This window comes from Semicossyphus pulcher, unplaced genomic scaffold (assembly GCF_022749685.1).
Source record: "Semicossyphus pulcher isolate SPU_LCO1_2020_fin unplaced genomic scaffold, fSemPul1.0.p SCAF_3, whole genome shotgun sequence".
NCBI classification, from domain to species: domain Eukaryota; kingdom Metazoa; phylum Chordata; class Actinopteri; order Labriformes; family Labridae; genus Semicossyphus; species Semicossyphus pulcher.
In genome coordinates this window covers 23,723,016-23,747,934 of record NW_027211704.1, presented here as the reverse complement: position 1 = coordinate 23,747,934, position 24,919 = coordinate 23,723,016, and the positions used below count along the sequence as shown (strand labels likewise).

Genomic DNA, 24,919 nt, shown 5'->3' with positions numbered 1-24,919 from the left:
GCCTGCAACAGCACAGTAGGACATTAGGAGATGCACAATATTTGATACACCTACATTACAATTCTATAAACAAGGCTTCCACTTTAGGCTCTATATCACTGTTAACTTTTATTTTAAAAGCACCAGCTGATGGTTGCTTGTGATAACAATCAGTACTGTACTCTACTGTACTCTTTATCAAGAACCAGTATTTTTTGGTACTGGTAAGTGATTGGTCGGTACCGAAAGTACCGATAAGCTCATGGACAAACGATGCTCCAATCGGTCATTCTGTCTTATTTAATGTTGTTTTCATTCAATTGTTTCATTCTATTGTAGCTGGCATCCGTCCCCGAGTGATCACGAAGCCGCCATTGTCAGACAATGACGTTGCATTGTTGTGATCTCCTGCTGGAGAAAGTTTAGTAGGACTAGGTCTATGTGGAGGACAAAGCGTTTGAAAGTTTGGGCTCACTTTACCAAATTTAGCTCTGGTGCATGTTCATGTAATTTATGTAGAAAAGTAGTTGCGTCTTAAAGGGGTAATGCCAGCAACCTCATAAACACACATAGAAGTTCAACATTCTATAAATCTCAAGCAGTGCAGTGTGTTTGACTGCTTTAGCAAAGCGGCTAATGCTAACGGTGTTGCTAGCGTTACTGCTAGTACGTCCACAGTGCAGCCTCTGAGTCCCGGTGGCTCCTATGGCAATGCTACACATGAGATTAGCCAAACTTGAAATGCAGGAGAAATGCATGGTTCTTTTAAATGCGCCTGTCACTGTTGTTAGCACTTCTAATTTATGTTCCAGTTTCATAGACGGCGTCAGTCAAGAAGCAGCCACAGCTTCATCTACAGTTGGTGACAATAACACTTCAGTTCAGGTCTTTATTATCACTGTTAAAGTATTATTTATGCTTCAAAGAGCAGCAACAGTTTCAATCAAAAGTCCAAGTAGATATTTTTTCATCCATCTGTCCTATTCAAAAGGTAGAAAGATTGACTTTTTATCTTTATTTATTGTTTTGGACTGTAGTTTTTTGATTACTGTGTTATTTTTGTTGCAAAAGGCAGCAATAAATAACACATTAAACTTGGAAAGAATATTTATGTGATTCTATACATGAGTAATGTGAAATTAATTAATGCATAATAATCGTGAAACTGCGGTACCATACCATTTTGCTTTAAGTCAAACAGATCACTATTAAAACATACATTTTCTGATTCATGGATAATTCAACTAATCAATCCTTTTAAGCATTTAATTCAATATCAGTCCACATCACAAACATACGCACTATCCCTTCCTGAGAAAGTAGTAAAAATGTTGCACTTACCAGCTTGTTGTCTTCTGTGTAAGGATGATCTGCATTCATAGTTAATGCTTTTGAAAATTAACTCGGCCCACATCAGCTTGTATTTTACAGTGTTACTAAAAGATAACATTGTCTTGTTTTAACCACAGTGCTGATGTCCTGCCTTTGATAAATAGCCTGTGTTCAGATATAATGTTACGTTAGTGTGACCAACTGCAGGTTCAGAATCACATCTATACTGACTGTTGGCTGGATCCTGTCTGCCTGCACTACCACTCGAGAAACAAATGCGTTTTTTGACCTACGATGTCAACCCTTTGAGTTTTTGAGTGGCAGATTAACGAGCAGCGCTGCATTGACTGGCTGCTGTTTATGGGCCTGATCAGAGGTGATCGCCTGCTTTGTAACCTTCCCCTGTAAATTAAAGCTTATGGCTCTAATAAATTTCCGAGGGAGCCAGAACGGTTCTGTCAGATGGTGACTTTTTGACATTGTTCCTCTCTCTCATAGTGATAAAGACGACTGCTTTAAATTAGCCCTAGGATATTGACTCCTTAAGTTGAACTGAAGGACAAACGACAAAGTAGTGGAATGTCTTGAAATGACTTTCCAAAGTGTCAGGATCAGACGTCCCCTCAATGTGATGACACTTCTCACAACAAGTGTGCTTTGACATTGTGCATGCTGCTCTCAACAATCTCGTGCCTCTTAAGAGGAGTCCTGATGTAGCATGATGCTGTGCTGAATACCATATGGACCATCCAGAGAACTGTTTTGGGAATAGCGTTGACTTTACCGAGAATCTGTCCTTCAATGCCACTCGTGGACCCGTGCAGCTGCCACAAGGACTTGGCAGTCTGATGCAGCTGGTGCCGTAGCGCTGTCTGCCCTCTCCGTGTCTTTGTGTGAGGGCGAGCCACGCTGAGTGCTCTGTGAAGAGTGCTGCTGTATGGTGACATAGTTTATTCAGCACATTTTAATGTTCCAAGGCTTCCTTTGTTCTTTTGTTTTACTAAATGTCAACACAATTTAGATTTAAGGAAAGGTCTCCGAGTTTTTGTCTGAAGGTTTGTGTAGAAACTTTTCTTCCTTTCTCTTTGCATTTGTCACAGTATTTTTACACCACATAGTTTATGAGATCATTTCAACATTATTTTTTCAGGTAGCATTTTTACAGAAAGTTCCTGCATGAGGGAGCGTCAGAAAATATACCAGTCATCTCCATACCTAGCTAGTTAACTTTTTTTTAACCTGTTTTATCCAACATATTTTTTATTATGTCAAGAAAGCACTTCAACAGAGTTTGACACACTGCAAATTTCAAAGGTCACATGAATTACGAAGAATACAAAATATTATTGCATCTTCTGTATCTTCAAACTACTATTTTCTAACATAAATAAATAGTCTATAATTTATGATTTGGAGATCTTAGGCTGCGTGTCACCGCTTTTTGCGCTGGCAGCATTCACGGTTGTTGCTAGGTTACGAAAGTTGTCTGACAGCACTTTCGCTTTCCTCGGTAGTTCGGGAAAATTTCCTTTAATGAAAGCAATTATTAAGCATACAGTGGAATTTAAAACAGCTGAGCGCTGAAAAACGCCGAGCTGCATTGGTTTTAAATAGAAAAAGGCCCTGCCAGCGCAAAAAGCGCCATTAGTGGACATGCAACCTTAAAGTTGTAATCTTTTGGCGGCACCTATGGCGATAAACGGTAATTGCGGGAGCACACTTGCTAGATATCCAAACAGTGTGGCATATGACATCTATGGCTGCTCCGGTTCAAACAGTTGTAACTCTTGATTTTCCTCACTGACGGTCGCTATCTTTTTTAGACTGTTAGCCTTCATCTGAGTGGATTTTCACTCATTTTTGAAGTTGTATCTGTAGGCATCGATCTTTTCTTTGTTTGTTCAGCCATAGTAGATTACTGTTTACTCGCTATACTTGCAGAGACTGGAAGAGCAGCAGCTTAGCTCAGCCTACCCTCTCTGGCAGACCAACCACTGCTGGGTGATGGAGAATGTGTCAAACGTGAAAACTGGGTGCCACTTGTGATTTATTCCGCGAAAGTCGCCACCGCACCCAGTACTGCATGGCTTTCATCAGTTGGCCATAGGCTCAATCACCATTGTGTTACCTCATTTTGAGATAGATTAAATGCACAACACTTTGCTTTATTTCTCCAAATATTCTTGTTAACCAGCTCTGACCTCAGACGACCTCACACAACAGGTTATAATTTGGATGGACTTGCCTTGAAACTCGCTCAGGGCTGCACTTTACTGTGCGAGTATCCTCAAAGTTACACTCTTTGATCAAAACATCAATCAAAAACACCATTAAGAAGTCGTACCTTTTGGTTTTGGCTTTAAACAAAAAGCCATTTCCAAGGAAGAAAGAAGGAAGGAAAGAAAGAAAAAGTTAGTATCCTCATCTGCTACAGCGTACGTGGCATTTTGTGATCACTCCCTGAATGTCAAGACTCTTGCTGCAAGCCCGCTGAAAGCAAAATTCTTTCACGGAATAAGTGCTTCCTGACACGACTTCAGCTCCTTTCTGCTCTGCCTCATTTAGATTTTGTTGCAAAGGTTTGTGCCGCGCCTGTGCATCAAAAGTCAAATGCGGTCACACGGGTGTAAAACATGATGGGTTATTATTGGAGGGTGTCACCTTAATATTGAATGTCTCCATGTGAAGAATCATGGCTCCTAGAAATGCATGCATGTCTGCCCTAAAGGGAGAGAAAGGGGCAAGTTTTGGGGTATTTTTTGGGAACCTGCCTCGGGTGTTTTGACGGTGAGCCAAGTGCCTTGTCAGAGCTTATCTTTTTTTTTTATTTGCAGAATGCTCCTTTAAAGTATTTTGCCTTGTTTCTTCCCATCTACATGCATTAATAGAGAATATTGCAGTTTTTTTCACCACTCCGACTCTCTCTTCAGACGGCGCCCCACTTCTTGTCACTTGGAAGCATTCAGGAGAAACTTCCTGAGTGCTTTTGTGTGTATGGGAATCTGCTGTAAATATTTATGCCATTTGGGCCCATGTCAGAGCATACAACTTTGTTTGTGCCATAGTGTGTCTTCACCACTACATCCAATGTATGTCTGTGCTCGTCCTCCTTTTGTGTGTGTGTGTGTGTGTATATTAAGGATAAGTAGAGCAGTAGTTAGGTAGAAGGACTGGGCAGGATTGTCTCTGGAGTGCTGCTGATGATAATTACTGTAGAAAGAGTGTCTCAAGGGACGGCAGGCCAGCTGCCGGCGTGCCTGCCTGCCTCGCTGCCACACTGCCAGCCAGTTACTGCTTTCTTCCAGGGCGGACTTGTAGCACTCACATTATTCCTTACGTGTCAAGACCTCAGTAGTATCATGACATGTAGATCTGGTAGCATTAAGCATGACAAGGAGTGACTGAAGCCGTGTAGGTCAAGATTTTTCTTGAGGGGATTTCGGAGGAATGTGTTTAACAGAAGGAACCTTGATCTGTGCTATAATTCTGAAAGTACAGAGTTGCACAATTGGCAGAGCTGATGGATGGAGGAAGTATCGAATAACACTGTAAATTCCTGTATTCAAGTTAGTCTTTTGGTGTTATTTTGTTCCTGCATTTATGTTAGGTTTATGTTCTTCCTTTTTATTGCATAATCTTTGCTTTTGCGTAGTCCAGTACGAGAAATGGCTTACTTAGTTACTTACTTACTTTGGTACCCATGAGCCTCAGCCAAATGTCCAACTTAGAACTATAGCAGATTCAAAATAATTTCTCATCACAAAACAAGACTGTATAACAATTAACTCCACTGGGCTAGCTCCAACTCAGGTTCTGAAAGTGGATTTATTTTACTTTTGAAAGTTGTATCGAGGTTCTACAAATTTTAATCCTAAACTTCAAATCACTGTCAGTGAATTTGGGACTCTGGGGTTAGATGTTTCTCCTTACATATTTATGTCTACAGGTGGTACTAGGGATGCACCGATACCACTTTTACACTTACATTTGGGTACTTGCCGATACCGAGTGCTGGTATGAGTATTTAATAATATCATTAACGTTCTCATAATGACTTTAAAAACATGTTTCATTTTCATCAGATGTTCCTCACTTTCTGACTGTAACAAAGTAAATAGACATAATGAGGTGACTGCAACTGTTGCTGACATTTTAACACTCAACCTTGCTTCTCCGCCTACCTGCTCAACTAACGGGAGGCTAACGTCGAGCTGTAAAGTGGTTTTCAGGTGCGGTACTCGTCGTAGCTCAGTACTTGAGCTCCGATACCCGATACTGGTAGCGATAGCGGTGCATCCCTAGGTGGTACCATTGACTTTTTATCAGAGAACAGCAGACTTTATTTTAAGGCATTTTGTGCCTTTATTTCAGCAGAGTTGTTAATCATTTTTGTGATAATTCACTTCAGCTCACTCGCCATATGTTGTCAATTCAAAAGAGAAACAGGCCTTTCCCCTCAGAGACTCTGTGCCGGAAATATCTCCTCATTACCTGCACCTTGATAATGAATCTATAATATTTCACTACTTTTTAATGATATTTTGAGAAAAATCTCTTTTAACTAAAGAAGCAGCTTGTTACATCGTTCTATTTTTATAAATAATGAGAGCATCTCTCTCAGAACGTGTTGGCAGGTAAAGCAACAGGTTGCCTCCTGTTTTACACGCCCCCTGATGGTGTCGAGCCAGATGTGCCTGCGTGCAGGTTCTTTTACACCATTGCTTGGCTTTGCCATGACAGATTTTAAAAAGCTGCTAAAGTAATATGAAGCCTCATTTTGTCTTTTTAATTATGAATCTCAAGCAGTCAAGAATACCTGCAATTGCTGAAAATTGCTGTTCCATTTCACAGCATAATTATTGCTGAGATTTTGGCAACAAGCCATCACCAGAGCACCATGAAGGATACGATACTCACACAGGACTCGGCGATTACACACAGGTGAAGTTCAAAGAGTTAACAACTAATCATTCACGAGTCATCTTTAATTTTTCAACAAATTTATTTATAACTTAACAATATTTAGGGCTAATCATTTGATGCTGTTAGCAACAATAAGTTAGGGTTGCTAGTTCATGAACATCACCACCTTATCACTCGTATATTATCATTATCAGCCATGTTTGTTTTTGCAGTCCAATAGGTATAATGATATACTATTTCACAAACAAAGGAGCAAATGTGTCACTTCAGCTAAGTGCTATTTTATGCACCTTGAACATAGAGAAAGAACAATTACATGCCTTAAATATGTTGACTACACATTCTTGGGTTGTTGTGGTGTATTAAAAAATAATCAATTAGAATTTATCACTGCATCCAGCATCCACAATGCATTCACATTGTAGTCTATACCTGTTAGCATAGTTTGACAATAGCTTTGCAGTCTCATACAGATTTTGCAGCCTTATAGTACCTGCACGTAAAAACTCTCATTGTTCTTTGTATTTAGTGCATCACTAACTCAGCTGCTAATGGCTTCTCCAAAGCTGTGAACTAATGTTTAACTTATTTCAGGTGATAGATCGGAGGTGAAGGCTCAAAACAAACTAAACTTCATTTGAAAGTTGGAGGCCTTATACATCACTGGATGACAAGTTAATCCGAGCTGCATATCCAGGTGTGCTGTTATTAGAGTGTAAAGTAAGAGCCCATCTTTAATGCAAGCTGTCAATGACTCTGGTACATTCTAGAAAGTGCTCCAGGTTCCTTTCTATTCTCTGGTGTTTTGCCCCAGGTAACTGGCAGCGCCTGGAGGGACACCTGCAGCCCGACATGACTTCCTTCCTGTAAGCTGCTGTTATTTTGAGAAACCCGCATCGCTCTTTTCCTCCTCATCCTCACGCTTCCATGTTCATGGGGACAGAGGAGCCTTTTAATTGATGAGCAGCCGATCGGTTTAAGCTTCCTTGTTAGCTGATTTGGGAAGCCTAGCATCTATTTTTTTTACAGAGGTGTGCCTGTGTTTTTGGTTAGATTTGAGATATGTTCCTTTTAGATAAAGGTGGCTTTCAGGTTACATTATTGTCATTTACCAGTGCTTTTAGGACAGCCTCCTGTGTATTCACAGCTTGTATAATAAAACAGGGTTCCTCCGTCTCAGAGGTACAAAAGTTTTCTGTATTTTCAAACTAACCAGGACTTTTTTGTTTTGGCTAAAATAGTTTTACTTCTACAACTTACCAAACTGTTAGTACTTTTGAGAGTTTCTTTCTAACTCTGTGCTTAAATCACAATAATATATCCAAGCCTTGTTATAAATAATTGTTGGATACAATTAGTGATGCATGAGTTGGTGGCAGCCAGCAGGGGGATTTATGCTGCTAATGTAATCTTGAACCCCTCTCTGTTTCTCTCAAAGTGAAGCCAAAAGTGACGATGATAATATGTTGTCACTGCTGGATTGGTGTCTCTAACATTAAGTTGCCTTTAAGTTTCATAACGCTAAAACTCTGAGTGGAGGACGACTGTGGGGTGTGGTGTCGCTGATGTAACCACCAGCGTGTCCGCATTGAGCTTAGAGACGTGTTGTCCGAAAGATAGTCTGACAGATGGAGACATGCACCCAGGCAGCAGGGCTGATCCTCCCAAGGCAAACAGTTTAAATGGCAGGGGAAGTGGATGTTAAAGAGAGGAGGCCCTGCAGGTACCTGACAGCAGTCAAATGAGTCCACAAAACAGAGAAAACTTGTTCTGCAGCTCGGCTTGTTAAGGCTGTGGGATACGTTCCGCTTAAGTGGACATGTAGGAATGAGCGACAGGCGGAAAAAGAGTAAAGTTTTGTTTAACAAACGGCAGAAACAGACGGATCCATATTGTCTAAATCTATTTCACTTTTCCCTAAATTCTGTCCCAAGATTTCCTATAAATATTTCCCCCCACATTGATTCTTTTGTAGATCATATTGCTATGCAGATCTTAATGCAGTCCATTTCTCGCCCTGCCTTTGAACCCCTCCAGACTCCAGTGAGAGTCGCATCATCAATACTGGTTGTCACAGAGTGCTGCGGGGAGAGAATTGAAAGCATAGCGCCACACACTGAAACCGCCATAACTGAAACATATGAATAGTGTGGCATCGCAGACGAGACTGCAGAGGTGACCCGCAGATGCCCCTCATTACTGTATTCAGTTATGCGAGAGAAGAGGCCAATACGGATCAACATGTACTGTTCTCCGAGAAAACAACCCATTTTGGCTCTAATGACGTCTCCCAGCAGCCTCTCACGAGATTTGGAATGGAGAAAGCATGCTAATACAGTGTGCTGTGGCACGGAGAGGGGCGCTTTTGGCCTGGATTGTGAATCACCAGTCATGTGGCTTTGTTTCCAGTTGAGGCCCATTGATAATTGCGCTTAGTTGTAGATTAAAAAAATGTTTGGCTCGGCTGTTGCCTATTGGAGTGACCCTGTTGGCTCATTAGCCTTTAATCTCTAATAACCATTACGGGTTAGTGGGAGCTAAATGTGACTTCCTTAAATACTTAATGGTTGAGCGATGTTGGACAAATACACTCCCTCTCCTCTGTGCCTGTTCTCTTCCCGTCATGAATGATAAAGTGATCGACGTCTTTCAAAAGCACAGAGTGGCCTCTCTAAGCCGAATGCACACGCAGCTTAAAAAAAGAACACATAGTGCATGCACACAGAAGTCCACAGGAACATCTTGGTTGGTACAGTGTGCTTTTACACATGCAGGCACGTGTTCATGTGTTACTTATAAACACATGAAAGGCACCCTTTTTTTTTTTTAACTTTCTAAGCCTTTATATATAATTCACACAGGAAAACAGCTCAAGCCAATTTCACACATGCACTCCTGACAATGACATAAAAAGAAGGTTACGCCAGGAAGTTCCCATAACTGGCGAACAATTTCGATGTTGGCCCTCCCAGCCAGAAACTCCCGAATCTCTTCATCTCTCCAACTGCAGACATCTTTGCTGTTGTCCTCTTGTAAATGCTCCTTGCACCGGTCGCATGATGTAAACGTCACCACTCCACCCACTCGCAAGCACTGAATGTTCCTGACTATTACCTCATGAGTTCACTTTGGCTCACCCTGAATTCCTGCAGACATTTTACAAGGTGGCTGGCGGGAAAAGTCGCGGTGAAATATTCAGCAATTTGCGTTCACACATGCAGCCCAGCCGAACAATGTCACAAAATTCTAAGGAGTGAAGTGTTTGTGTGAAAGGGGCTTTATAGGTTAATAAAAAAAAACATATAAAAACATTGTAGGGGATGTTCAACCATAAATCCAAGTGTCCAGATCCCAGGCTGAATATTGGGCATACAAAAAATAGAGAAACAGTATGTTTTGGCACCGGTACGTGATTGGTCTGTACCGAAAGTACCGATAAGCTCATGGACAAACGGTGCTCCTATCAATATTTAACGTTAACATTCCGTCTTATTTAATGTCGCTTTATTTCAGTTGTTTTATCCTAACATAGCTGGCATCCATCCCCTTGTGATGATGAAGACGTCAGCATCAGGCAGTGACATTGCATTGTTGTGGTCGCATGCTGGAGAAAGTCTAGTAGGACTATATAGCGGACAGAGCAAAGCGTCGAAAAGTTTGGGCTCACTTTACCAAATTTAACTCTGGTGCAGCTTTGTGCAATGTATGTAAACAGGTAGCTGCGTCTTAAGTGGGTAACATCAGCAACCTCACGAAACACATTAAACATTCTATAAATCTGAAGCAGTGCAGTGTGTTTGACTGCTTTAGCAAAGCGGCTAATGCTAACACCATTGATAGCGTCGCTGCTAGTACGTCCTCAGTGCAGCCTCCGAGTCCAGGTGGGTCTGATGGCTATGGGATTAGCCGAACTAAAAATGCAGTTAAAACGCATGGTTCTTTTAAATAAACCTGTAGTTATTCAGTCACTGTTGTTAGCTGGATTCGGTTATTAGCATTAGTAAGTTGCATTCCATTTATTGCCATAGACCACGTCAGTGAAGCAGCAGCTCCAGCTTTATCCGCAGTGGGTAACATTAGCAGAAGTCAAGAACTATTCTCCTTCGCTAAACAAGGGAAAATGACAGGGAAAAAAACGAGTGTCACAGAGCTGTCAACACATGGATATTCATGCACACAGACCAAGGTTTAAAGTTGTCTTTCTCTTGTTGCCTCAACATCCAAATGTTGGTTTAAAAAGTGCACTTTAGTGATGACATCTAAACAGAGACATCATATATTGCAGCCAAGCCAGCCCTACCGTGGTAGGTGGTGTATGACTTTATGCACCTGTAGCATTCTTTGCTATGACTTTGAGGCACTGATATTCATTTAGCCACTTCCAATATGTCTTCAAATATCTTTTATAATAATAATCACCCCTCTGCATATTGAAAAAAGTGTGATCTTTGTCTCTAAATATTGACTGTTTTTACATGTGATATTATTCTATAACAACTAGTTTCATTTTCCCTCACAATAACAGACTCTTGATAGTAGTACTCAGGTTCCAAGTGCCACTTTTTTCTTTCTATCATGTCGATATGTTTCATCTCTTTCAAAATAATTACACTTGACTGCTATAATTTTAGTCAGTTTAGAAGGACGCAGATTCAATTTCAAGGTGTGGTGCGCTGCTTTATGCAGTCGCCATATTTAATGTTCTGTGTTTGTCCTCACAGAGATGTTTTTTCCCCGCTGTTGGGCACAGAACCGACCTGAAGCTGCCGCCTGCTTCTTTTGAAAAACTGGAGATTGTTGGTTAGAGCAGAATATCGACCGTGCAGACTTAAGATCAAGCTGGTGTGATGGAGCATTTGATTTTTCTGCATTGAAGTTGTATTGTGATGTATTATTAACGATGTTCCGGTCGTATACAATAATTGTGTTAAATGTCAAGGAGCACAAGATAATATAAAACCATAACCGTATCACAGGATGTCATAATCTCCTGCATTATACTGTACACACAGGCCCTTTATGTGCAAGCGTCCCTACATAACTGATGTCTTACAGAGTAACATGGAATAACCATTTAACTGACTCGCTGCTCTTATGTTATGCTAGTTTAATCACGTTACTGGGTGAGGAAACACACACACACTAAAGCATCATTTACATTCCGAACTATAATTATCTCACAATCTTTATTTTCCATTTACCTTGACGTCTTTCTCTCGTTAACGACTCCCGGAAGACCTTTCCTGTGAAAACATATGAATTCACACATACCAATGTGTGCACAGAAACACACACATACACACCCATGTGCACAGTAGTGTGTGCTAGTGTAGAAGGATTGCAAGGGGGGGATACAGCCTGTGTCTCCCCGTCACATTAAAAAGCCAATTTCCTTTTAATAGCAACAACAGCTGGAGCTGACAGGGCCTGCGTCTGGTGATGGAGCAAACAGCTCCAGACCTGTCCTGCAGCTTAGGCCCGGCTGCCCGCCTCATTACAGTGAAAGGAGAGAGAGATAGTAGGGAGGGGGAAGAAGAGAAAGGATGTCGACTCTGTGGAAGACATGTTTTGGTGTTGTATAATGTAAACAACTGCAGCAGAGAGAGCACAGGCTTGGAGAGATGTCTAGCCGAAAAGGAAAACTGTTATCATTAGGAAGATGGAGCCCATGAGATGTGTGCCTAACTATCTTTCACTTACAAGTCACCCACTAACTCACTCCTCTTCCTCTCTCTCCCAATCCAGTGCACCTGGTTGAGTCCCAGGAGATGGCTGAATCTGCAGGAGTACCAGAGCAAGAAGCTGATGCAAGAGAGTGGCGTGGCTGTCCAGCGCTTTTACGTGGCCGACACAGCTTCTGAGGCGCTGGAGGCGGCAAAGAGACTCAGTGAGTAGAGAGCCGTGCTGTTCACCTCTGTCGACTCAACTACAGAGAAGGACTATGCTAGTCACCATTTATTTGTGGTGCATTTTGCTCCAGCAACAGACTGTTTAAAGGAACAATATGTGACATTGACAGCTAGCGTCTAAAAAGGGTACTGCAGTCCAAATTCAAAATACCTAAGAGCATTGTTTCCCCCAGCCCCCTCCTCCCCAGATTCCAATGTTAGCCTTTCCTGCTTCAGACTGTGGTAGGAAAGCACAGGGGAGACTTATCGGTCTGCCCCAGGGCCGAAGCTGCCGCTAGCGTCGGGGCTAACTCCCGTCACTTCACACACACAGCAGTGAGCAGGAAGCGACACGGGAGTGCTGCTTCAGTCATGAGGAGTACGTAGCTTTATTACACACACAGCCTTACCGTACATTCTTGTTATTTTCTCTTACTGATACAACTCTCCGCTGATCCGCTCCGATCCCTATTCACTCTTGCAACTCATGTGCACACACTCACTTCCTGTCTCTCTCACTCACTTGCTCCACCACCCACACTCACGCACTCGGCTATTCCCAAACAGAGCTACGCTTAGTACAACATGAAGCTCATGTGGGTTGCCAGGTTAAGGACACTGAACCTACTTGAGCGCAAGACTTTGACAATGACAAGCAATGAGTCCTGTGCGCCAATTTGTTTCATATCTGGCAACCCGGGGTGACGGAATGGGCAGTGGGCAGTAGTAGGAGGAGAATATACTGGCTGAAGCATTGTTGCAGCAACTTCCCTGCACAGGCATTCTTATGTTGTCATTATGTCATTGCTTAAGTTTTTCATAAAGGTATGATAAGAAGGATGTTTCCTTGCATTTTGTCAGCAACACATTCGTCATGCCCTCTCTGCATTGCCCTGCACGGCTCTTTCGCCATGTTCGCCGGTCTGAATGGGGCCCAGCTGCTAATTTGAACCACTCCCACACTCACCTATACGCTGTGATTGGCTCAGGGAACCACAACAGCACTCCTCCTGAAAACGTCCCGTGCAAAGCAAAACAACAGAATAGATGCAGAGGGAAGGGTCTCACAAGGGTCTGCACACACACTCACCAACACACATGTATAGAGGCCCATAAGTGATGATTTATATTATATTATATATGTAAAATTCTATATTTTATTTTTCTAGAAAAATCCTACTTATTATACCTTTAGTTGTAGAGTTTTGTAAACTGTGATTTGTACACATTTTGTATATTTATAAGGCTATACACTGTGAAACCTAACAGTCCTATCCGTGCTGTACAGCTCCTTGGCCCTGCTACAGGACGTGCATCGGAGCGTGTCTAATCAGGGTTGAAGTTTTATCAACTTTAATCGCGTCTTCATGCTGCTTGCTCATGTGTTTTTTAGTTTAACGGTTGTGCCTGCTCGGTTTTTCATCATGCACTAATCGCGCTAATTTCTTTCACAACCTCGCATGTTCACTTTCTCACGTTTATTTATGTATGTTTAATCCTTGGTTACAGTTTGGATTATTGCCCCCACACACCCATACAAAGCCAAGGAAGTGACTAAGAGTCCAATTTTACTCTAAATAACTACATTGTCCTTGTCTGAACAAGAAGATTTAACACACATTTGTATGCTCCCACACATACAAATCCCTTACATTTGCTACTTTTTTTCCCTCCCCACACACCAGTCTACACAACACATGCGGTGTGTGTTTCCACCCTCAGCAGCTTTATATTTTATTCAGTGTCCTCTCCAACTACAGCAGCGACTCTCTGATAATGCACCCAGGTTGGTTGTCAGCCAGCGAGGTGCCAGTCTTCTTACCGCTGCCTCTGGGCTCCAGCGCCTGGGGTGCTGCTTTCAGTGGCCCTGGTTACAATGCAGACAAGATAAACTGAATAGGTGTAAGATTATATATTTCAAGACAGTACCTATATTCCTTGATAGGAGAAGAAATGGAGAGAAGGAGCACTCAGGGTGAAGGAGTTAGAGGGGAACAGACGGCTGAATAATACACAGGCCGGACTAAAGGGTCTGTAGGATTTGCAGTTCTTTCAGACACTAACAGTCTGATAATTTCCCATATGTCTTACAAAGCACGGAAATGTTGTCATTGCAGCTGAAATAAAAAAAGCATGTTTGGGTAACTGTAGAATTTATATTGGGAAATTTCTATATAGGACTGCAAAAACTTTGTTTGCAGAGGGAAAGCAACTTCACACCAATACTGTCTGAAAGTGATTCATCATCGCAGATTATCCACTGTTTTAGAGGTTATTGCATGACTGCAGTTAAGAAATATCTTACTGGTTTCTTCAACCGATATTTCAAGCTCAGTAGCAGGGAACTTGCACTTTCCGGTGCGCTCCATTGCTTCCCCGAACTGGACGAGACACATGCTAAATCAGGTCTTAATTAGCAGCAGTGCGTTCGGATTAACTCGACTGAGGCTGTGACCGCTTACATCTTGAGTGTTAGTAAGTTCCCAGCTAAATTGAAAATATGCGCCAACGCAGATTTTTGCAGCTCTGACACTTATTTGCGGTTGGCTTAGTAAATCAACCCCTCTATTCCCACAGCGTACTTCAGAACTGCTTTATCCTCTCATCTCCATTTAAGCACTGAGCTTTGGTCAGCGTCCGAGTCCATGTGCGTGTGTGTGTTTCTCACACTTTTTTGTATCATGTGACCGTTGCTGGCAAACTATTAAAGCATCCAGGCGAGCATACGCTGACGCTTCATTACTTCAGAGACACAAAAATGTGTGCGGCTCACTCTTTGGCCATGTTAGGTCATACATGAATGTGATTGAGAGTGAGAGAAAGGGGGAGATCAGTAACCTCTTTAGTTAAGATCTGTTGGGCTGAAACGCAAACTGAGGCTGTCAAGCTCCGACTCCCAGAGGATGAAGAGCAGGCAGGATGTGAGGCCAGCTCTGGATGGAGCTCTGTTTCATGGCTTTCCTCTGTAGAAGACACAGGGTACGACTCTGTGCGGGGGGCCTGAGCTGACCAGGAGTGACTCCAATGGATTTCTGTGTGCTGCTGATATCATGCTGTGAGCTCCTGATTCCCTGCATACACAATAGAATGAACCAGTCAAGCATGAAAGAGCATGCGTAGGGTAAGCTAGCCCTTATAAGCACGCAAACACAAAGACACTCACACCCATGCACTCCAACCAGCTTTCTCCTCTCTGCTACACTCACTTAACCATGAAGTGGTTAAGTTGACAGTTCAATTGCAGCTGTGCTGTATAGAAACTCCTCTCACTCCTCTCATGTACTGTCGAGTGGTTTAACTCTCCTAAAGTGGACACAGATTGATTTGTTCATTTACCGCTGAGGGCAAAAAGCTTAAAACTTTCTCCTTCTGCATCAACACCTAAAAAAAGAATCCGACATGGACCATTGATTCCATTCAACTTGAATGACAACTCTTAGGGGAGAGTTTACATTGTGGCAGATGGGTGACCCACAAAAAGCTAATGGCTCATGGAAAGTAGGGTTTGATTTCTAAGGCCCCATACTGTGTGAGCATTGCGGGGAGTTATCAAAAAGTCTAAAGTTTCTGTCACATGTGCTCCACTGGGACAGTGGACAGAATGGCACACTTACTTCTGCTGTCTGTTCAAAATCAATGACCCACATCCACTCGTCTCACTGCAAAGCCTTTAATTATTATGATGTGTGACAGCACAACCACCAAACTGTAGTTAGAAAAATAAACTTTCAGAGCTGGAAGTTACATAAGATAGCTTTAATGTTTAATTTGAAAATGAAAAATGAAAGATTCTTGTCCTTTTTTGTTAACTTGTCAAAGTTGTGGTTATTATGTTGTGGTTGTCTCTCTCAGGCTTTCATTTATCCGGCTCTTTTGCTGGTTCTACGCTAAGACAACACTCTTTTATGCTTCCAAAAAGGTGGCATGCTCTGAAGCAGTAAATGGGGAAAGTACGAGTAAATGTCTCTCTCCAGAGTCAATAATTGATGTGTGTAATGCGATGCTACTCTGACATGCAGAGTAAAGTTTCAGCAGCACTTTCATTTCCAAGCTTACCAAAATGTGACCTAAAATGTGTCAGAAAAATGAAGCTACAAGGTTTTATGGTAATGACCCGAAACTCATCCATTAATTATATCAAGTTTACGCTAGACTTTTTTTGACGGCCAATTTGGCCGTTAATATTCCAGAATGCCGGCCATATAGAAAATCTATCGGACACATGCTTTGAATAGCAATATCTGCCTTATTAATTAATTCGACCGCATGGATTCATTAGATCATCCTAAAGGTGTCTTTGCATTTCATTAACGTTGAATGAAATAACTTTAAAATAAGCTACATGAAGAAGCCAATATAAGTCTAAAAAAAGAAGAAAAATTCACGTTTGTCAAATTGCTGTTTAAGTCAGTTTGTGGTGGGGCTTCATTTAACAGAGCTGCTCTGCGGCTTTTACAAAGTTGAAGCCATCCAAACCATTCGGACAACTTGCAACTTATTAACCTTTTTCCTCAGTGAGGCGGCTTCTCAGGGCCGTTCTTATCCGGTTCTGGAGCGAGAATCCAGGGTCTGCAGCCACACTCGGTACTCTGTAATTGTGCTGGCAATCTTTGCCGGGGAGTCAATTTCCCCGAAATCCCTGACGATCGTTTCACAGGCCGTCTGGAATTTCAACCCGCCATAGTCACGCAGCGCTGTCATCATCTGCATTGAATCTCGACCAGCACTGTGATGCAGAAGATGTGTCGCACTGTGCTGTTGTCCCTCTTTGCTTTTCCATCTCTCGATGTTTTAACAGTGTTGCTAAGTTCTCTTAGCAACACGTCTTTTAAGTAACACAAAAGCCTATTCAATACAATACATTAATTCAATGATCAGCACACTTCACTCAGTGCTTTTGACTAAGGACTAAGAGATACACAAGTGTTAAAAAAACATAATTTCAGCAGAATCAGAAATATAAGTAAAGTTTGAGTAAAGAGACATCATCAAGCATATCAGTGACAAAACGAATGTTAAGCCCTCTAAGGAGCAATACGTACACATCTAATGACGCAAGTGCGCATCTTGGCTCCAGTTTTGCAAGAGGGTAATACTGGTTGGAAAATAAAGCAAGAACTTCTTCCAGTGTGGTAACAATATTCAAGTTCCTATCTTTTAAAATGATGTGGGTATATGGATTTGGAACAGTTTGTCCTCTCTGGCTGATTCCCTTCTGCATTGTCAAAAAACTGTATCTTATCAATAATGGTCTATAGCTACGCTGAGTTGCCTTAACTTCTGAAGTGATGTGAGCCCTATCATACATACACAGACACACTTACATGATAAATATATATGCCGTATACGCGTGTATGCCAGGTTTTCACAAAGACGTGCTTGCTATCTAGCATTTTCCAGATATCAGAGAATGTCCAGTAATGAATATAGATTCCGTCTTTGCCTTGGAAGCAAATATGCACATCCATGCACACGCACACAAATAAACACACACAAATATATAAATACCTGTGCTCTGCTACAGCCAAAGAGAATGAGATTATACAGTCCACTTTGTGTGTCGCCACCTGCTTGACAGATGCATCTGTTGAGCAAATCTTGATGGATTTTCAGTCTGAATTCTAAATCAAAACCACATTTTCCCTCCCCGTCCTCGCTACGAGAGCCCTTCATGTCCGCCATGCCTCCTGCCTTCCCCCTGCAATCACTCATTGACAAAGCTGCGATGGAAGAAAACATTGCTTTGGATTGTTATCCTCACTGCATGTTGAGTGTGTTTGATGAATGGGAGCAACATGTTTGTGTATATGTTTGGAATATGTTGTCCTTCTTCATGACATTCCCCCGACAAAGATGTTTTTGTTCTCTGTCTTTCTGTTTAAGTCTCATTGGTTTCTCTAACTTCTCTCACCTCAGTCTACCTCTGCTGCTCTCTTTCACTTCTTTGTGCTTAACCAATCTTCACTGCCAGAATGACAATTAACAGAGGAAGGAAGCCTTTTAATTTATTTCACTCCGCTATGAATATTCAGTGTAAACAGAGCCGTTTTTATGCATGGCTGTCGAATCTCATGTGTGCTTATTAGAGGGATGGTTAATTTGATATGTTGGCTTTCTGAATAATAGCGAGCTACCTTTCCATGAACTCATTGATGAGGTAGGTGTGTGAATGTGAAAGCAGGTGTGCAGACTTAGTTATGCTTGTGTTTTTGTTTGTGATGGTGTAGGAGGGAGATCTATAGATCTACTCATCTAACAAATGCTTCCCTGTCATTTTCTGCCATGCGATGCCACCCTAAGTCTGCACGCTTGAAAGCACTTAAAATGTAGCTGGGGGAGGAAAAGATCAGTTCCTGCATTGAAAACACAAACGTTCAGCTGCCCGTGCTTTCCATAGCTTTCTTCCAGAAAGGTTGGCTACGGGGGAAATTGAAGAGCTCTTGAAGTCAAGTCCATGAGGCTCACACTGTGCCTCACATCATGTGTAAACAAAAGTAGTTCAGGGCTAAGGACACTGTTGTTGTGTAAAGTGATTGTATTCAGTCTGCTCATTTAGTTGTTTAATCCCAGTGGTAGCTCAGACCCCCTCTACGCCTGTAGCCTGTGATCCAAGCTAGCATTTTTCCACACAAAATGGGCTTAGACCGCATCATTCATGTCTGCTCTTAATGTTTGTGCCAGACTTTCCAGGGACAGCTAGGCTTTTACTTTCTTAGATTCAGATACAGTGCATGAATTAAATGTAGACTCAATGCCCGTAGGATCTAGCCGAGTAAATGTAACCATCAAAGTGTTGATGTCTAAGTCACATCTGTGTATGGAAGTACGTGTTATTCTAAAAGACATTGGATCCTTCTGTGACCAATATCGCCATTCCTATAGAAGTCTGAAGCTGCATGGATCTCATCTTCTTCAAGGAGAGCGTGTGAAGAATGCAGTGGAAGCATGCACCAGCAAACCTTCAGATTGGAAAAATAATTTGAATTCAACTGTCATGGAATCCACGAATATTGGTTTCCCATTGTGCACCGAAGAGGAAGGTTCCTACACAGCAGCCTCTGCTGGATGGCCTCCCAGATAAACCAACTGCATTTAACAGTGTGGAGCGACATGGGATAAACCAGACTCAAAGCCAATGGCACGGTGGAAGGACACAGTGGCATAGAGGGCCATGGCAGTGGTAACTCTGAAAGCAACTCTGAAAACTAACACGACTTTTTCGGATATAAAATCCTGGATGTTTGTGCTTCAGTTTAGAAGAGGTATGCGTTTTTATTACAACGTTGTTTGCAATACGTTGAAATGGGCTTAGGTTTTTTCAGTGTCTTTCCGCAATAGTTAAATTATATGTGAGAAAAGGAAGGTATTTAAAAGACATTAAAGCGACGTAAACATTGAGGTGTGAGTAAAAGGCTGTAGTCACCGGTACAACGTACTGTAAAACACATGCTGCGTGGCTCTACATAATTTTTGCTGGTGATATCAACGGTTCCGCTTCCTCTGGCAGAGTGCAGAAAAGCATTTACACCTCCGACTGGGCCTGGCGCTGGTGTATGAGATCATCTAGAGAGTACCATATGCTTCTTCACTAACCCAAAACACTGCCTAGCCTGCACCATCTGTCATAGACGCTCCTCCCCACCATTGGCATCACCACAAGCCCGTCTGAAGACTTCCTTATCCGTGCGAGGCATTTGCATCTTACCCAAGTTTTCCCTCACACTCCCCTCTCCCCCATCCTGACTGGTCCATTTGTCACTAGAGATGCAGTATTCTTACTTTATTAAGTCACAGCATTTAGTTAGTATGCTGTCTCTATGTAAGAGAATTAAGAGGACTCTGACTTTGTAGGCTATGGCAGCTGAAAGGGCACCTGTTTGCTGTAGGTGGAGATATTTTAAGCACTGATGTCCAAATACCATTCAAAAAGTAATGGCATATGATCTGAAAGAGTTGTCTAAATTTCTTATTCAAATTGCACATGTGTATTATTTTGCACCTTGTCAGTGCTTTCCACAAGGATATGGGGGTTACCAGTTATGGGACAGGGATTGCTTCTTCCTGTTCTCCACCGCTCTCCGTCCCTTTTCCTTGAACAGGAGTTCTCAGGAACACCTGAAGGTAATTTCTTGAAATTTGGCATGTACGTCCATTTGGACATAGGGATCAAGGGTCAAAGTTCAAGGTCACTGTGACCTTACATCTTTCCCATCTCGAGAACAAGGTACCTCAGCAACAACTGGAAGGAACACTTTTACATTTGTCCCAAACCTTCACTTGTAATCAAGGATGAAGGTCTTTAGTTGTGCTGGTCAAAGGACGAAGTTTTTTAACTTGTGATTCCTGCACTCATGATGTAGTTCTGCTTAACTGTCTTATAGGATACAACAATGCTTGGTCAAAGGTCAAAGGTCAAAGGTCAACTTCTTCTCAAAATCCCTTTCTCTGTCAATTATTTCCACCCTGTTCTTGCAAGCGTGTTATCCCAAGAACACTGGGAGAATTCGTCATTGGCACAAATGTCCACCAGGACTTAAGGATGAAGTGGTACAAATTGGATGGTCAAAGGTCAAGTTCACCATGATCTCACACCCCTTCCATTTTTAGGAACGCAGTACCTCAGATATTTCATTACGTCTGCCTTGTTTTATACATTTTTTTCGTTCATCTGAGAGAAACAACAGCATCCCTGATGATTAGTGGACAGTCTCCTCCCTCTATCCCCTTATGTCAACAGAACTGTCCACTGTCCACACAGGCATTCCCTGGAGTTATGTCCCTCCTGTAAATTATTGTGGTGTAACCTCACCTGTTGAATGTTGGCCTTTTAATGCCGTTGTTTTTTTTAGTATACAAATATATCCCTTGTACTAGCCACTGTCATTCTGTGGGAATCAATGATGGATGTAAATGCAACTTGACTGGTTGGTGGAGGCAAACAACCATGGTGGTAATTGGTATTTGACATTAGTTTGCATGATAGGTATATATAGTATTTAAAAATACCAAAGCCGTCATTGACATTAGGTCTGCACCCTAAATTGAAATATCACAGTAGTTCCAAGTGCAATATCCATTTTACACAAGTTAGATTTTTTGAAAAAGGTCAAATACATGACAAAACAGGATTACAAGGAAGCACTGTAGTGCTGCAGATGCTGGCATTGTTTTGAAGCACAGGCTACAGTAGTGGTCATAAAATGTTCATGCTAGGCAAATTGCAACTTGTTAATTAAAAGTACTTTTTCTCTGTTACCCCTCAAGTAAATTACTGTCGGCTGTTATTGCTCTCTATACAAATGGAAGGAAGTAGTTAGCTGTGCTGAATGGAGGACACGTCGCAGAAGGTGTACAGTATGTGAAAGCATTCAATGGAAAGATTTTGGATAACGTTAAGCGTGTTTGTTTGTGACCCAACAGAAAACCCTCAATTCTATAACATGGGTTAGGATATGGCTGTACAGGTAGGGTCGTTGTGATAAACGTACATATTTAGTTGCATTTTATTGATTCCACTAGCTTTAATGTCTTTGTACTGATGAGTTGCAGTAAGCTTGTGCTTTAAATTGGAAATGCTGCTAAAGCTTAAACACAAAACCTTTCATGATCATAATTGATTAATGCATTCAATCTAATTGATGATAAAAGGTAATGTTGCATGAAATGCATATACGTGTTTTTGTTTTCACCTAAGTAAAAGATGTGCAGTGTTGAAGAGAACTTGAAGTCCCGTGGTGGGCGTTGAATAAAGATGTGCTACTGTGGCACATTAGCATCACTCATGCTTCAGTTCCTCTTTTTGTCATTTTGTCCGAACACTTGCTCAGTGATAAAGCCATTATCTGGATTATACTGGCCTTAAATTGCATGTTTTATTAAGGCTATTCCGTGCTTCATTGAGCAGTGAATTTGTAAGAAGCAATGCGGCGCTATTTTTTTCCCCCCTCTGTGTGCCTTTTCTTTGTGTTCACTCCAGTTCGGCTCCAATTTTCACCTACCAGGAATTTGGATAACAGTGCTAAGTCCTTTGTCATATATTTCTTTTATACTTGACTCTGTGTGAGTGTGATACCAATCCTGTCTCACCAAAGACTAACATTTAAATAGTGTGTTGAATGAAGTCGCAGCTGTATTGTACAACTTATGGACACATGGGACCCTCTTCCGTTTCATCTACAGACGGACAAATACAATCAAACATGGTCAAAACATGGCCAGACCTCTCCTGACTTCACACCCCCTCCCTTCTCATTCACAGTCCCCACTAGAGCGGCCTGGTGCACTTCAACACTTCAAGCGCCTTTAAAGATCACTTTCATCTTCCCCCTTCAGAAAATGAGGCAGAGTCTCTGGTGAAAAGCGCTGACAATAGCAGTTAGAGCTGAGGAGAGTTGGCTCAACCACGGCCCTTTAGCTTCTCTCTTTGTCTGAAGTAGTGAGGGATAAGACGACCCTCTTAAAGCTTTGTGCGTATCTGTGTGTATGTCCACCAGCTGGAGCCTGTGTTGTGTCCTCTTATGGTTGGTCTACTGGACAGAGGCCACTGAGGCAGCTGCTCCTCTATGGAGGGAACTGATCTAACAATGTGTTTTTGAACTTCAAAAGGACATGCAGTCGCTGGATATTGCAGGTTTGGTTGCCATTTTATGCTTTAGCTGCCATCCATTACATTTCCATCCATTACACTACCATTGCCTGGTAGCCTGGCAGTGATAGCAATAGTGACAAGGGTCTGTTTGAGATGTCTCATGAGCTTTTACTTTGAAGACTTAGCTTATAATGTAAAGCTGCTTTCCCACTGGTCAAAAAAAAAAAGCTAACACCCAGCTTTTTTGCTTAATGGGAAACGCTACAATCGGTGTTCAGAACCGGGTCAAATGACTCCGCAGTAGACCCGAGTAGTTGTCGCCTCGGCTCTGATTGGCATTGATTGGAACACAAACCCGTGTCAACACCCTAATCTCCTACCCCTCTCCGGTGCGATGCTATGCTTCGTTGGTAACTTTTGCCATCCTTGTCATGTTGGCTAAAAATTCCTCCCGTCTCCCTCCAAGCAGCGCTCGAACATCGTTGCAAATTTGAGTTTGATAACTTTGAGTTTGATAAGACTGAATGAGTAATAGATACAATAAAGACCTAACCGCCGTAAATTCTTCACTGTGTACTAACCCTGTTACGGGCACGTTTGTGAAATCAGACCGTGACGCAGCAGAAAAGAGACGGAAAGGAGTATACTTCACTGGCAAATGGAACAATCGGCATCTATAATCAGGTCTTCCCGGGTCTGAAAAACCTGCCTCTACAAACTCAATTTAGGTGGGAAAGGGGTTATTTTATAGTGTTGTACAACTATGCACAGCAAATTATATTTATAAAGTTACCTGTGACAGTCCTGGTCCAGCGTCTGAGTTGGATTAGAACATTTTTGATGTTTGCAACCTACACGACTTCCGAAAAGTTAGTTGGCTTTGGTGGTCAAGTGTATCAACAAGAAACTACAGCATATGTAGCTTAAGGCGTGGTGTAAAGAGTTAACTGTATTTGAATGTGCTGTACTATGAGTTCAGGAGTTTCTTATAGTTATCTCACATGATGAACCATCTCTCATTCAATAGCTCACCTGCCAGTTCTTTAATATTGACCTAATAATGTCAGAAGCGTGGTCATGGAGATCAGGATATTAATCCTCCTCAATACGTGTCTCTGCAGTCATTGTGACAGCTCTGGGAGCTTTATTTATAAGTACTGGTTTCCATGGAAATATAAGGGGTGTGTTTTTCATGAACACTATTTCTGTCTTTCCAGGCTAACGTAAGGAGAATTAAATAATTCAATTTGACCTTTGAAATGTAAATGTTGCACTGTGCTGTGATGGCAGCAGTTTAAATGAAGATGATAATGCTTATAATATGATATAACTGTTCAGTAGGTGGTCTCTGTGGGTCTGTCATTACAAAGCTGGTTGATGTATCCTGTATTCAAATACACATCACAACAAATTTCAGGATTAGTTTTACTTTGCTGTTTTGCTTACAAAACAGCAACAACAACAGCTCCTGCGTACCTGAACGCCCTCATCCAGGTCTGCACTCCCTCCCGCCTGCTACGCTCTGCCAATGAAAGGCTCCTGGTACCCCCATCACAACAGGGCCCTAAGTCGCTAGCTAGACTCTTCTCCTCTGTAGTCCCCCGGTGGTGGTATGAGTTACCAAACTCTGTTCGGGCCGCAGAGTCCCTTTCACTTTAAAGAAGAAGCTAAAGACCCAGCTCTTTATGAACACCTCTGCACTTAATGATATTGATGCCATTGTTGATGATGACATTGAGGATGTTGTTGATGTTGATTAGGATATTCATGATGATGATGACTATATTGACGTTGATGATCATGATTGACAAAAAAAAAAAATGCCTTGTGCACTGCCTGTCAGCACCAGTGTCCGATCGCACTTGAACCTGTTTGTTGGCACTAACTGACTTTGTTCCCTCCTGTCTTGATCGCTGCTTGTGTTTTATTAACTCTCAGATGTGCGATGCAATATTGCACCCCTAAACACACAAGCCTACATGTGAATCCCAGCCTCTCCCCCTGCTCGGGACTATTGGTGTAGTAACCCTGACCTTTATCACCTTTGGTGACCCGTCTGTTCAGTTCTACAATTTGTGTTGTCATAATGCAAAACTTTAAAAATAAAGTATTAAAAAAAGCCTACATATGAAATAGGCTTGTTTGGATTTGTTCATATCTCGGCCTTTGGCTTTCCCTCACAGTGAGATGAAATCATTTACACAAGATT

General features: G+C 42.0%; 1 protein-coding gene across 1 annotated transcript in view; it reads left to right on the top strand.

Moving 5' to 3' along the window:
* The window catches only part of suclg2 (succinate-CoA ligase GDP-forming subunit beta), a 112,832-nt gene that overhangs the window by 9,575 nt on the left and 78,338 nt on the right, over positions 1-24,919 (top strand). The window contains exon 2 of the mRNA XM_069677795.1: positions 11,980-12,121. Within this exon, the coding sequence (XP_069533896.1) occupies positions 11,980-12,121 (142 nt within the window). The remainder of the gene's footprint in view (positions 1-11,979; positions 12,122-24,919) is intronic.